Source organism: Saccoglossus kowalevskii, chromosome 10 (assembly GCF_978046115.1).
Source record: "Saccoglossus kowalevskii chromosome 10, keSacKowa6.1, whole genome shotgun sequence".
Classification (NCBI taxonomy): domain Eukaryota; kingdom Metazoa; phylum Hemichordata; class Enteropneusta; family Harrimaniidae; genus Saccoglossus; species Saccoglossus kowalevskii.
The window spans coordinates 18,388,489-18,402,346 of NC_140650.1; the positions used below are offsets into that span (position 1 = coordinate 18,388,489).

The following is a 13,858-nucleotide window of genomic DNA, read 5'->3' on the forward strand; positions in this document are numbered from 1 at the left end:
TAGCCAGGAGGGATCAAAATGGTTACAAAACAAACAAAAATACAAAAATAAAACAATAATTAAGCTAATAAGAACAGACACTACGCATGTTCTTAGTCAAAAGGTCGAGAGGCGATGATAGAGGTCATTCACGATGTGTAGCCAAGGATTAAAATTTGAAAAAAAAAAAATAATATAATTATCAATTCATGACGTAAACAGCAAATAAACTGTTGATAACGGGCCTTGGTTACTTAGCAGTATCGCAGCCCAATGACTCGAGACAGAAAAAAAATCGTCACGTAAACGCGTTCGGCACCGGTAAATCTCAGGGTTCGGCAGAGATAGGATTGAGTGCCGCCGAAGCATCGGGCCGAAATCACGCCCTCTATCGCCTTCTACAAATGGCATTTTATTTCATCGTTTAATTCTTGCTCGACGTCGATGCACGCGCCCTGGAAACAATTTGGCAGTACGAAAAAGTACTTCTACATATCACAGTCCCTCCACTGTGGACAAATCGTCAGCCCGACTAGATTAAAACAATGGTGTATAAAATTATGAGACTAAAACCTCGTGACCTGAGTTTTGAACGAGTAAGTGCAGAGGGACTGTGATATAATAGACGATACTATTATCCTATAACGGTAAAGGGTACAACGTCGAGCAAATGACAACATTTCCCGAATACTGAACCATAAAGATTATACAAGAAATGAAAAAAATGACGCAGCCCTGTTGCGTACGTTAACACACTGTGTGTAGGGGGTTAGTATCATAATTATCCCGGTCAATACATAGGACTATCATCGACGCAAACGTTGACTCGAAACCTCCATGAAGGCGCGACAATGTCATATAAATCATTATCGGATAATTATCGTCTAATAAAATCTAATGAAATTCTGGCAGAGATGTCTAACTTAGACATTTTTAGACGATATTATCGATAATATCGGAGAAAACGAACTGTCCCAATAGTTGCCCAGACAGACCTGTCTAACTTAGACATTATTAGACATTGTTAGACGATATTATCGATAATATCGGAGAAAAACGAACTCTCCCAATAGTTCTCAGACAGACCTGTCTAACTTAGACATTTTTAGACATTTTTAGATATTGTTAGACGATATTATCGATAATATCGGAGAAAAACGAGCTGTCCCAATAGTTGCCCAGACAGACCAGTCTAACTTAGACATTTTTAGACATTGTTAGACGATATTATCGATAATATCGGAGAAAAACGAACTCTCCCAATAGTTGCCCAGACAGACCTGTCTAACTTAGACATTTTTAGACATTGTTAGACGATATTATCGATAATATCGGAGAAAAACGAACAGTTGCAATAGTTGCCCAAACAGACCTGTCTAACTTAGACATTTTTAGACATTGTTAGACGACATTATCGATAATATCTGAGAAAAACGAACTCTCCCAATAGTTGCCCAGACAGACCTGTCTAACTTAGACATTTTTAGACATCGTTAGACGATATTATCGATAATATCCGAGAAAAACGAACTGTCGCAATAGTTGCCCAGACAGACCTGTCTAACTTAGACATTTTTAGACTTTTTTAGACATTGCTAGACGATATTATCGATAATATCCGAGAAAAACGAACTGTCGCAATAGTTGCCCAGACAGACCTGTCTAACTTAGACATTTTTAGACTTTTTTAGACATTGCTAGACGATATTATCGATAATATCCGAGAAAAACGAACTGTCGCAATAGTTGCCCAGACAGACCTGTCTAACTTAGACATTTTTAGACTTTTTTAGACATTGCTAGACGATATTATCGATAATATCCGAGAAAAACGAACTGTCGCAATAGTTGCCCAGACAGACCTGTCTAACTTAGACATTTTTAGACATTGCTAAACGATATTATCGATAATATCCGAGAAAAACGAACTCTCCCAATAGTTGCCCAGACAGACCTGTCTAACTTAGACATGTTTAGACTTTTTTAGATATTGTTAGACGATATTATCGATAATATCGGAGAAAAACGAACTGTCGCAATTGTTGCCAAGACAGACCTGTCTAACTTAGACATTTTTAGACATTGTTAGACGATATTATCGATAATATCGGAGAAAAACGAACTCTCCCAAGAGTTGCCCAGACAGACCTGTCTAACTTAGATATTTTTAGATATTGTTAGACGATATTATCGATAATATCGGAGAAAAACGAACTCTCCCAATAGTTGCCCAGACAGACCTGTCTAACTTAGACATTTTTAGACATTGTTAGACGATATTGTCGATAATATCGGAGAAAAACGAACTCTCCCGAGAGTTGCCCAGACAGACCTGTCTAACTTAGACATTTTTAGACTTTTTTAGACATTGCTAGACGATATTATCGATAATATCCGAGAAAAACGAACTGTCGCAATAGTTGCCCAGACAGACCTGTCTAACTTAGACATTTTTAGACATTGCTAAACAATATTATCGATAATATCCGAGAAAAACGAACTCTCCCAATAGTTGCCCAGACAGACCTGTCTAACTTAGACATGTTTAGACATTGTTAGACGATATTATCGATAATATCGGAGAAAAACGAACTCTCCCGAGAGTTGCCCAGACAGACCTGTCTAACTTAGACATTTTTAGACTTTTTTAGACATTGCTAGACGATATTATCGATAATATCCGAGAAAAACGAACTGTCGCAATAGTTGCCCAGACAGACCTGTCTAACTTAGACATTTTTAGACATTGCTAAACAATATTATCGATAATATCCGAGAAAAACGAACTCTCCCAATAGTTGCCCAGACAGACCTGTCTAACTTAGACATGTTTAGACTTTTTTATACATTGTTAGACGATATTATCGATAATATCGGAGAAAAACGAACTGTCGCAATTGTTGCCAAGACAGACCTGTCTAACTTAGACATTTTTAGACATTGTTAGACGATATTATCGATAATATCTGAGAAAAACGAACTCTCCCAATAGTTGCCCAGACAGACCTGTCTAACTTAGACATTTTTAGACATCGTTAGACGATATTATCGATAATATCCGAGAAAAACGAACTGTCGCAATTGTTGCCAAGACAGACCTGTCTAACTTAGACATTTTTAGACATTGTTAGACGATATTATCGATAATATCGGAGAAAAACGAACTCTCCCAAGAGTTGCCCAGACAGACCTGTCTAACTTAGATATTTTTAGATATTGTTAGACGATATTATCGATAATATCGGAGAAAAACGAACTCTCCCAATAGTTGCCCAGACAGACCTGTCTAACTTAGACATTTTTAGACATTGTTAGACGATATTATCGATAATATCGGAGAAAAACGAACTCTCCCAAGAGTTGCCCAGACAGACCTGTCTAACTTGGATATTTTTAGATATTGTTAGACGATATTATCGATAATATCGGAGAAAAACGAACTCTCCCAATAGTTGCCCAGACAGACCTGTCTAACTTAGACATTTTTAGACTTTATTAGACATTGCTAGACGATATTATCGATAATATCCGAAAAAAACGAACAGTTGCAATAGTTGCAATAGTTATTACGGAATTATAGCACATAATTTCCGTTGGTCACGTCACGCGTAAACACGGGTCAACAGTCCAACAGTGAGGGCGTGATTCTCGACTCGAGCCGAGTTTCGGCACAGGGAGTTTGAATGTTTGATAATAAATATACATACGAACATTTTTTTCTTTTCCCCCGAACGCGTTTGCGTTGTAGATTTACCACTCTCGGCTTAATGTACATTTTAATTCTTGGTTACACACCTACTAAAGCTCTCTGTAATGACTACTAATAATGCGGCTTTTTCTTTGATATGATGCGTGCAGCGTTTGCTTTTGTGTTCTAATCTGTTTTCACACTGGGGTAACGATTACGTAATAGATCTACATGTTCAAACAGCAACCATGAAGCTAGAATGCCTTACTGAACTAGTAGTGGGGTATAAGTTCACAGATATGTTACATTCAAAATTATTCACATTATAGCATTCATAATAGAGAAAATGACAAAAAATATAATGAAGCAGAGCATCATGGGTGCCTTCTAGTTAACTGCCTAAAAACTCAGATGGCGGTCTGAGGCGGCCACTTTTTAAAGTACGTACCATCTTACAAAAAAATTTTCAATGCAAAATGTTACAATTGGGTAAATTTGAAGACTGACTATTAAAACGAAGATTTTGTTTATGTTTGAGCTTAACTCCGTGGCCAAGAACAAACAGATAGTTAACGATTTGTTTGCGTTTTTCTGCTGTTACATATTCATGAACTTATTACTTTCTCGTACGTGTGTGCAATTTTGTGTTCTTTAGTGGAAAGTCCGCTGTTAGGCATTTTAGAGGGTTGTGCATTGGTGAAGGCGATTTCTAGTCACCTCGACCCCTATCCCGTTCGACCCTGAACACCTCGATCCCTTGCCCCCTAGTCACTTTGACCCCCGGAGTTACACACTGTGCGTCACTTCGACCCAAGAATTATACAACACTGATACGACAATATCATACTTTCCCTGAGTGTGTCGGCCACCGATTTCATTTCACTGTCTAGTTAATGTTCGTTGCTTGTCGATTTCTGTTCATTCTATCGCACGCAACTGCAAAATGACGCCATCTTGGACTGAACCATTGTACTTGATCAGTGACACCCTATTATCCCGCAAAGGAGGTGTTGCCGACGCACATATTTTTACTAAGTAATACTTCAATGAGGTGATGCCGAAACCAGTTGTCACTAATATTGACACTTAATAAAAGATGTGTAATTATTAAAACGAATGTTTATTTTATTTTCTACGCATGCAGGCTTATATTTATAGCACCGTATACAGACTATCATGATTGTGATGTGTTTTAATAGGAGATATTTAACTCATTTCTGAAAATATATAATTAGTTGCATTGTACAATAGCATATATGACAGCATTTGTTGCCACTGACTTGCTTGAAATAAATATAATACATTGTTGCAAGTCGGCCGTGGGGGGGGGGGACTAGCCTGGGTGAGTAATGTATTCGCGCAACTGTTTTTTGATCCAAAAACGCAACTGAAACCAACGGGTACGGACAGGCGCAGCTGTCAATTATTTTGCGGAATCAGGATTAAAAATGCGTAAAATAATGGAAACACTGCATGATGATATAGAACATTATAAATATATTAAAGTTTGTGTGGTTGGTGTAATAATGTACATAAAAATATCCAACTTACGACGGTAAGTTGTCATGCAGTGGTATGTGTGTGTTTGTTTGTTTGTATAAGGTGTTAATTGTCGGTAACAACATATATTTTTTTGTCGTACAGTGTTGTATAATTCTCGAGTCGAAGTGACGCACAGTGTGTAACTCCGGGGGTCGATGTGACTAGGGGGTAAGGGGTCAAGGTGTCTAACTTGGGGTCGAGGTGTCTAGGGTCGAACAGGATAGGGGTCGAGGTGACTTGATTTCGGTGAAGGCTCAGTAGTGAATGAATTGTTTGTTTATTTTCGCCACGGTCTTCAGTACATCCATTGTTTCGTGCACATTTTCAAATGCAATATTCACAAAAACTACACATATGTCCACACAATTGATGCCATAAGTTAAAATAAAGAGAAATATTACTCTGAATATTCATAAAATTAATCGTAGGCGAAAGTTCCTCTCTCAAAAAAATTACCAATTTGAACAGAACGGCGTTCAAAAAGTTGACACTCATAGATTTCATTTCCGGTTAAATCCGTTGGCTTTTGACACTGGAATGCCAATACGAAAATGTATAAAACAGATAAAAGCGAATGCGTTCGGAAATCATCCGGCAGGCTTGTGCCAGTAAACTACCAGATGTGGCGCACATCCTACAGACATTATCCTAGTTAACACCCCGCTCACTTCTTTAGTAACCGCGTTCACACCTAGGTCAATAGATGTTATCCGTCTGGTTTTACAATGGTTTGAGTTGTATATGAACTTACAGACGGCTTGCTTATAACCGGATAACAGAAGGTAGTGTATTTACTCCATTGTTACGTAACAGTGGTTGACAAGGGTTTACTCACAGGGGACTTTTACTTTTCCGCTTTGATTCTAACTAGAATTTATAGAAAATCTTGACCATTATTCGAGTAAACATTTGGCGTACAATCATTATTATAATATTCATAATTGTTAATTGTCGAAAAAGGTTCATGATTGATTGGATCTCTCGTGTAAGATGCTGCCTGTACATTTATTAGAGACGCAAATAACTCCTCTGTTCTAAGCCCATTATAATAGTCACACAGCCTTGCAAGTTGGGTTTAGAAAGAAAAAAAATACATATATAGACACTGTAATAAATGTAACACTAAAGCATTAGGAGATGAAAAACATTTCCTGCTATTTTGTACTGGCTATATAGAACAAAGAAAAAAACTGTTTGATGAGTGTGCAATAAATATTTACACAATGGGTGTGAATTCCATATTTAAAAAAGATTATGGAGAATAATATAACTTTAGCAAAATACTTAAAGAGCACAATTTTTAAAACCACAGAAAGTAATTAATTTATTTTTTCTTTTATTTTACTAACATTTTATTTTTATCTCTTATGTATTGTATGTTTTTTATTTCTTTGTATTTATGTTCCTTACCATACAAAAACCTTCTGAAGGTTTTTAGTAGTGTAATAAAGTTATTATTATTATATAATTATTAATTTTTTTATCAAAATTTCACTTAAGTTATTCGAAGCCCTTGTGATTTCGGCTCCGATTAAAAAAAGACGTTGTATGGACAGAATACGGCGTTTTCAAATCGTGGACGCGTTTTAGAATAGTTTAAAGGAGTGGTCTAAATACTAATAAGTATGTCAAGGAATTGTGGGCTGATCGGGAATACTAGTTGTTTTCAGATGGGCATTTTCGGCTAGAGACGGAATTCAAGAAGCTCGGCCTTGATAAATTATCAGAGTTCAAACCCAGCTCTGATCGCGTGCACGCACTATATTTCCTAGTTTACAAGAATGACATGTTTATGTTTATTAATAAAAGAATTGTTAGTTTTACGACACTCTGTCTGATTTTGAACATACATGTATATGCAAATATACATTCGATTTCCCTTGACGTCGGCAGCGGCGCTGCACACAAGTTGGAATTCGAACAGAACTGAAATGCCATGTCATGTTACTGGAATTATATGTTGTCTTCTGATTGTCCATTTTCCAGGGAAATTATAAAAAAATAACATTTTCAATCATTATTCATATTAGAGTGAAAACATTTTCAAATCGACCCTAGGATAAACCAGTCCCCAAGGAACTGTGCAGGGACTGGGACTGTGGATAAACGTACCTACTATCAAAACCGTCCGATTTACCCCCCCCCCCCCGCCAAATATCTATAAGGTACTAACGGAAGGAGCCACGACGCTATTGTTTTAGCTTTGCCCCATGATCGTCCGTTAGTACCTTCCATGGTTAAAGCAAATCCGACCACTCTATGCTTCGAACATGTAGTAAATATATTTATATTTTCATTTTAATTCAAATTTCTTTACAGAAAATGATAAAGATCGACCCCGTTATAGTATCAATGTAATAATAATGTGAATATATTGTGTCTTTACTCATAGGTGTCAAATCTCGCATATCATCTCGACGATCTATCACGTGATTATTTACAATTTAACTAGAGTGCACCATATGTTTGACTCACTTTAATTGGAGGTATCGCAGAGAAGTTACGCAGCTCAAAGCCTGTATATGCCTGCCCTATGTTATTTTACGACTTGATTGAAAGAAGTGTTTCCTACTACAGGCCACGCCGTATAAAATGTATGTAAGCTTTTCAATCAATTCAATGATATTCTTTTTTTTTAAGTTTTGAAGGTTTATTTGCCTTCTTTGACTTGCCTTTGTGAACCACACACGTTGGGTTTATCTCGTATGTTAAGGTCGCACGTGATGGAAGCGATAGAACAAACACGGCCGGTACGTTATAATGTGATTCACGTCAGCTAGTTTGTGTAATACAAGGTTTAACCATTTAAGAATCTTTCCTTATAATTCCTATAAAATGTGAGTTTTTGTTTTGTTTATATAGAATAGAATTTTTGTTTTACACGATTGTTTCTGCACTGATTTTTTTTTTAAATATTCTCCCTCGCGTTCCTAGCTTGTATAATTTAGAAAACACTGACGGGGCATATGCAATAACGTATGTATCTTACGAAACTGTCGCCGTAGTGTATGCAACACTATGATGGACGTATTGCGGATGTGCAATTATTTCATGGTAGTTTACATTTATTTTTCTCAGGTACAGCCCCGAGAACTGCGACTTACATAGACATGACATGCCTGATTCCGAGGGAATGAAGGCATTTCACCCGCATGGAACGAAACGCCACGCGGTCGAAATGTATGAAGATAAATTAGAAGAGATGTCGGCTAGAAAGAAATCAAGAAATTATCTCGACACGCACAAAAGTATAGAGAAAAGACGCCGTGACCGAATAAACAGTTGTTTAAATACTTTGAAAACACTAGTACCCGGATGTAGGGTGTATAATGTTACGGCATATGCAGCCAAGAAGTTAGAAAAAGCTGAAATATTGGAGATGACAATTGATTATTTAAACAAGATTCATCAAATCTACCCAGACGGCTTGTTGAACGACAAGGCGGGGTGTTGCGGCGGCAATGATCAATTGGTAAATGAAATAACACAATGGGTTCAAGAAAAGAAACGTTGCCATAACAACGTAGACGATTTCGTCCACACTCTTATAGGTTATTTGCAAACTTGCAATGAAAGATCAAGGTATGACACTATATTACATAGTGCCATCAAATCAGAGCCTCTTAGTCATGAGTGTAGCAAAAAGCATTGCAAATTCGACGTATCTAGAATTGAACGAGGTCGACATTCTAATAATGACAAGTTAGACGAGCCGCTACCAACGCTTCAGCGTGAAAATGGGTCGCCACTACCAGATCATGCTAATCGCGATGACTCATCGTGCTCATCTAGCGAGTGTTCTATTATCGGGAGTGGAAAGATGCCAAGTCCACCGTTGATGACGGGGCCAACCGATCACCTCAGTACATTTCAACCAGCATTTTCTGATCTTTTAAAATCACTAGGCCAAGCCAGTGCAGTATCTACACCTAGCTATTACGATTTTCAAAAGCATCCAAGCGGATATCCAACATCCCACCAACAATTACATAGTCGCCAGGCTAGCCACACAGACAATCAAAACGTGAGGAACCCATCGACTTGTACCCCATGTAACTCACTTGACGAAGCATGCACCTGTGGGGCAACAGCTCGAATGCAAAATAAGCTACAGGCAGAACATCTTAACAATGAACACGAATTTCCATCAGTGTTAAATGCCCAATCACCAGCAATGAACATGAACGCTCTTCAACACATGGTCACACAGCATTTAAAACTTCCAGGTACATCGCAATCACTTCTGAGCTCATTGGCTGCACTGACTTGTAACATTGTAGCCCAAACGTTGCAGAAACCACCAGCACCTCCATGTCCTCCGCGATCACCACGACCTCCACCACCAACACCGTCCGATCGTCACTACCACCAACACCCACCATCACCGCCATCACCACCACCTCCGCGACCAATGTCACAGCAGTCTCGCCAACACCACCATTATCACCCACGTGTACAGCGACAACAGGTCAATATCATTGCGGATTACCAACACCAACCAAGGAATGGAGACGTCCACGATACCAGTAACAGCACCCATAGGTACAATGCATCCTCAGAATACACTGGAGGCCCCTTCCCACAAAAGAATGGAGCTGACCGGGACACTAGCAACAACAGCCATGGATACTATACGCCTGAGTATTCTGGGTCCCCATTTCCACAGAAGAAGAACCAACACATTACCAACAATGAAGACGTGGTAGTAGATAATATGCAAAGTCTGATGCAAGACCCAGTGAAACTAAATAACCAAGAATCAGGTACGTTCAATTTCTACATCGTTTTTAATATGAGCCACACGCGACGTACACACCCCGTTTACAATATATTGTTTGTTTACTTTAAATTCAAACGCACACTGTGGCGTTTTAGAATAGGCATGACATTTTTGAAGACAAATTATTTAATCCCAGAGAGGTGGAAATATGTAGACGTTAATTATTGTTGTCGCCATAGAAACAAGTTGGGTACAATCATTCTGACTAGCCTTCAAATGCCAGCTAAACACCCGACTGCTCTATATAAGGAGTATTTTAGATACTAGTAATCCTTTAAACTTGCCACATTCCCTCTAGAGGGACTGTAAACTTGCGCCTTTAATTGCATTTTTTGTTTGTTGTTTGTCATGTATCGCAACTGAATGTCCAAGCTGACATTGTTTTGGCTATAGGTGTAGGTGGGTCGAGATGTTTAGGGGTACTGGGTCGTGTTGTACAATAAAAAAACGGGTCGAGATTGTTTTAGGTTGAGATGTCCAGTACCCGTTGTATACAGTCTCTTTTTTAAATGTTTAATGTTTTTAAATAAAATAAAATATGGGAGTCAGTGTACTAAATAGCGAAATACGGGTTACCGCAAAATAAACGGTAACCCGGCTTTTGAAAAAAATGAACAAAAAACTGTATGCAATTCTAATAATTCCTTTTAATGCTTGTAGATTAACTTGTGAGGATCGCACTAAAATCATTTAAATTCCAGACTTGTTGCTTAATTATCATTGTTTATAATGCCTAAAATAAACGATGGTAGCATCTTTGTTGATTGTAGACTTCTATAAGCCCTTATTACAACAACAACGCCGGTGGCCAACCGCGCCGATGTTGTGCATTTAAAGACAGTAAATACAGAAAGCTTGTTTATAAACAGACAATTGATTTTTCATTCACCATCATTGTTACGTAACAGTGATTGCCAAGTGTTTATTCACTTTTCCTGCCGTCGAATCTAACCGGGTTTTCAAGAAAATCTTGATCAAATGCAACCTCCGCTCAAAGACCTTGGCCATTCTTATCATTACCGCCAACATGAGGCGGTATCGATAAAATCGGGAAAAGCCCAATTTGTTATTACACATTTTGCAAGATAATCCTAGTCACAAATTGCCAAAAAAGCGAAAAGGTTTTCGATCTCATCTCGGAACGAGAAATATGCATGTTACTTTATCTCTCGTCAGCGATGTTGACGGTACGCTGATGAGAGACCTTGTGATCGCTTTGGTTTCATAATACAGAATAATTGTTTAAACCATTTGCTAAATATATGATATTTACTTGAACATTGTTCAATTTCCTCGCAATACCTTACATTCAACGACAGAGAAGAGCAAAGTACACCCATGGAGCTCCATGGTACACCTAACACTATATATAACATACACCCAGCATCGTGAATTTTAATAGTCCAACTTAAACATATTGTCGATGGCGCTTCGCGAAGAGCGTTATTTGTCGGGCAGTGCGCTGGAATTCAATGAAAACGAACAACGTAGTTTACTTGTGTTGTGTACTCGAACACAACGCGATGACTATACCATATGTACCATATCACCATACCGTGTGACAGGAAGTCACCTTATCTGTAGCTTCTACGAGTCACATATCCTGTTGTTGTTTTTTTCTGACGGCATTTTTGCCCTTCGTAAAAACAACAATAATTTTCAATATTAATGTAAATTTATATCATGTTTAACTTTTTTAAATTTCGATGACAACTTCTTGCAATTCATAGTAGCAATGAATTTATAATTCCTCAAAATACCAGTATGATCATGACCATTTCATTAAAATGTTTCAATCCAACATTCAGAACTCGTTTCACATCGCCCAGTGTCAGGACATGCAAATGAAAGGCGTAATGAGGTTCAGGCGAAATACAAAATTGTAAATTATTTTTATTAATTTAAATTAACTACTGTGGAATGCTTCATGGATTGACTAACAATAAGGCAACGGGGGTAAGATGAATGCAACACACTCCAACCTGATTACTAGCCCAAAACCAAGCAGTACGCACAGAAGCCTGTCCTGGTCGTTCAACACGTGTAATTTATTTAGAGTAACATTTCAACTACAACTTTAACACACACATTTACCGGTATTTCTAGTCGGACCACGTGTTGGTACATGTTTATATAAAATAATTCTACAGTAAATATGTAGACAGTTGATTATCGATTAAGCTTGACAGCGATCTGATAAAAGATGAATGAACGACTTGTAGGACTCAGACGATTTACACCATGATAAAAATAAAGCTTGCGCATGTAACGGCGGCATTATCAGTGGTTCCAAACACTGAGCTTCATAGAATCACCGAGTAGTCGATTTTCGACTATATTAATTGTTACGGGTTATCAATAACGTGGGTGAACGAACGTGGGTGTGTTAAAAAAGTTAACACGCGGGTGTTTCATGTAAAAAACACTTTTTACACCTGTGTATTAGCATATGGCAAACGATTGAAACTGGCATTTTCTAATTGAACGGAGTCCACATGTATCAACTTCATTGTCCGCGTAAAGTAATAACGTTACAAGTTTATTGTTAAAGCGCGGTGGTCGTCTCGTAGCGCGGGTTCGAATTTCATGTAAATAAACAATGTATTTTACACGCGTTGTATACGTCGCTATGAGTCCCATATCGAACAGGACGCGGCACGACGACTGCCGCCCTTTAACCTAAGACCTTGCATAACGATAAGCAATTTACTTACAATGTATCTACTATCAGTAATTTACAAAGACCTTGATTTAACCTGGTCTTAAATGTTCATTTACAGATGAAGAACGGCAAAGCCGAGACGATTCGTGTATTTTAGGAAACGAGAATCAAAACAGTCCAGTATGTAGCAGCTCATTCACCGACCTGCTGAGTAAGTTCAACTATTCTATTCCATTCCGGGGAGGGGGTCGTTTTTCATTTTTGTGGTGACTAATTCTAATGTATTTTATTCTATTTTACCTATACTCGTGTTATTTCAAAATGAACAATGTCTGACTGCCGGGTCTGACTGCCCTGTACAAGATTCAAGAAATCCCTTTCCTATTAGCTAAGTAAAAATAGGAACCACCATATTAATCCGCCGACCCACTCACGCCTGCAGAGGCTGTCCATTCCTTTATCGCCACGTGTAATTCTAAACCTGGCATGTTTATAGTTTTAAATTAACCCAAGCTGCTTCCAGAGAGCAGGCGACGTTAACTTATACACGAAGACAGTGTTGGAAAAATCAACATTTGTCATTATTGACTGTTTTATTTCTAATCAGCAGGAGTTCTGGAAACTACTGCATGGCAACCATCTACCGTTCCTGAAGTAGGCGACGACAATACTGTATCTCTGCACGATCTATCTGCGTGCATACCTGGACAAGAATAGAACACATTGCGTCAGACTTCCAACGTTTCGTCATATCCGATTAGAAATTATCTAAAGCAAACACCGCGAACAATGACGGACATGGTATTATTTGGAAAGGAGTATACACCGATACTAACACAATTTCCTCCACTGACATTGTATTCTTATTTTAATAGAGGTCATGGGTCAATCAGTTTTTGAACTTCTTTTTACTTTCACGGGTATAATACATGATTTACCATGCACATTCTCAGAATATCGTCAAAATATAAATAAAATATTAATACAATATGGAATAAGTCACATGTAGTATTGCTTGCCATCAAAGCAGTTATCAGCAAAACGGAAATATTGTTGGTTCAGCTTGATAACTGGGTTATGTTGCCCGATAAAACCCAAGGTGTGTCGTTCGGCTAAATGTGGGACAATTTAACATTTGAAATGAAGTATAAACGTTACAAACATGTTTAAACCTGTGTAAATGTGACTTGGCGTGCGAGATTAAGTG

At 38.1% G+C, this 13,858-nt stretch overlaps 1 protein-coding gene across 1 annotated transcript; it reads left to right on the forward strand.

Annotated features, from left to right (window-relative positions):
- The first annotated feature begins 7,682 nt into the window (after window positions 1–7,682).
- LOC100369799 (uncharacterized) lies at window positions 7,683–13,368 on the forward strand. The gene is made up of 4 exons (XM_002742315.4): window positions 7,683–7,803; window positions 8,288–9,972; window positions 12,770–12,862; window positions 13,262–13,368. Coding segments are annotated over exons 1-4 (1,887 nt in total). The 5' UTR covers window positions 7,683–7,801.
- The last annotated feature ends 490 nt before the right edge of the window (window positions 13,369–13,858 follow it).

Coding starts and splice junctions, on each gene's coding strand:
- LOC100369799 (XM_002742315.4), top strand. Junction 9,973..12,769: donor ACTAAATAACCAAGAATCAG/GTACGTTCAATT, acceptor GTTCATTTACAG/ATGAAGAACGGCAAAGCCGA. Junction 12,863..13,261: donor CTCATTCACCGACCTGCTGA/GTAAGTTCAACT, acceptor TCTAATCAGCAG/GAGTTCTGGAAACTACTGCA.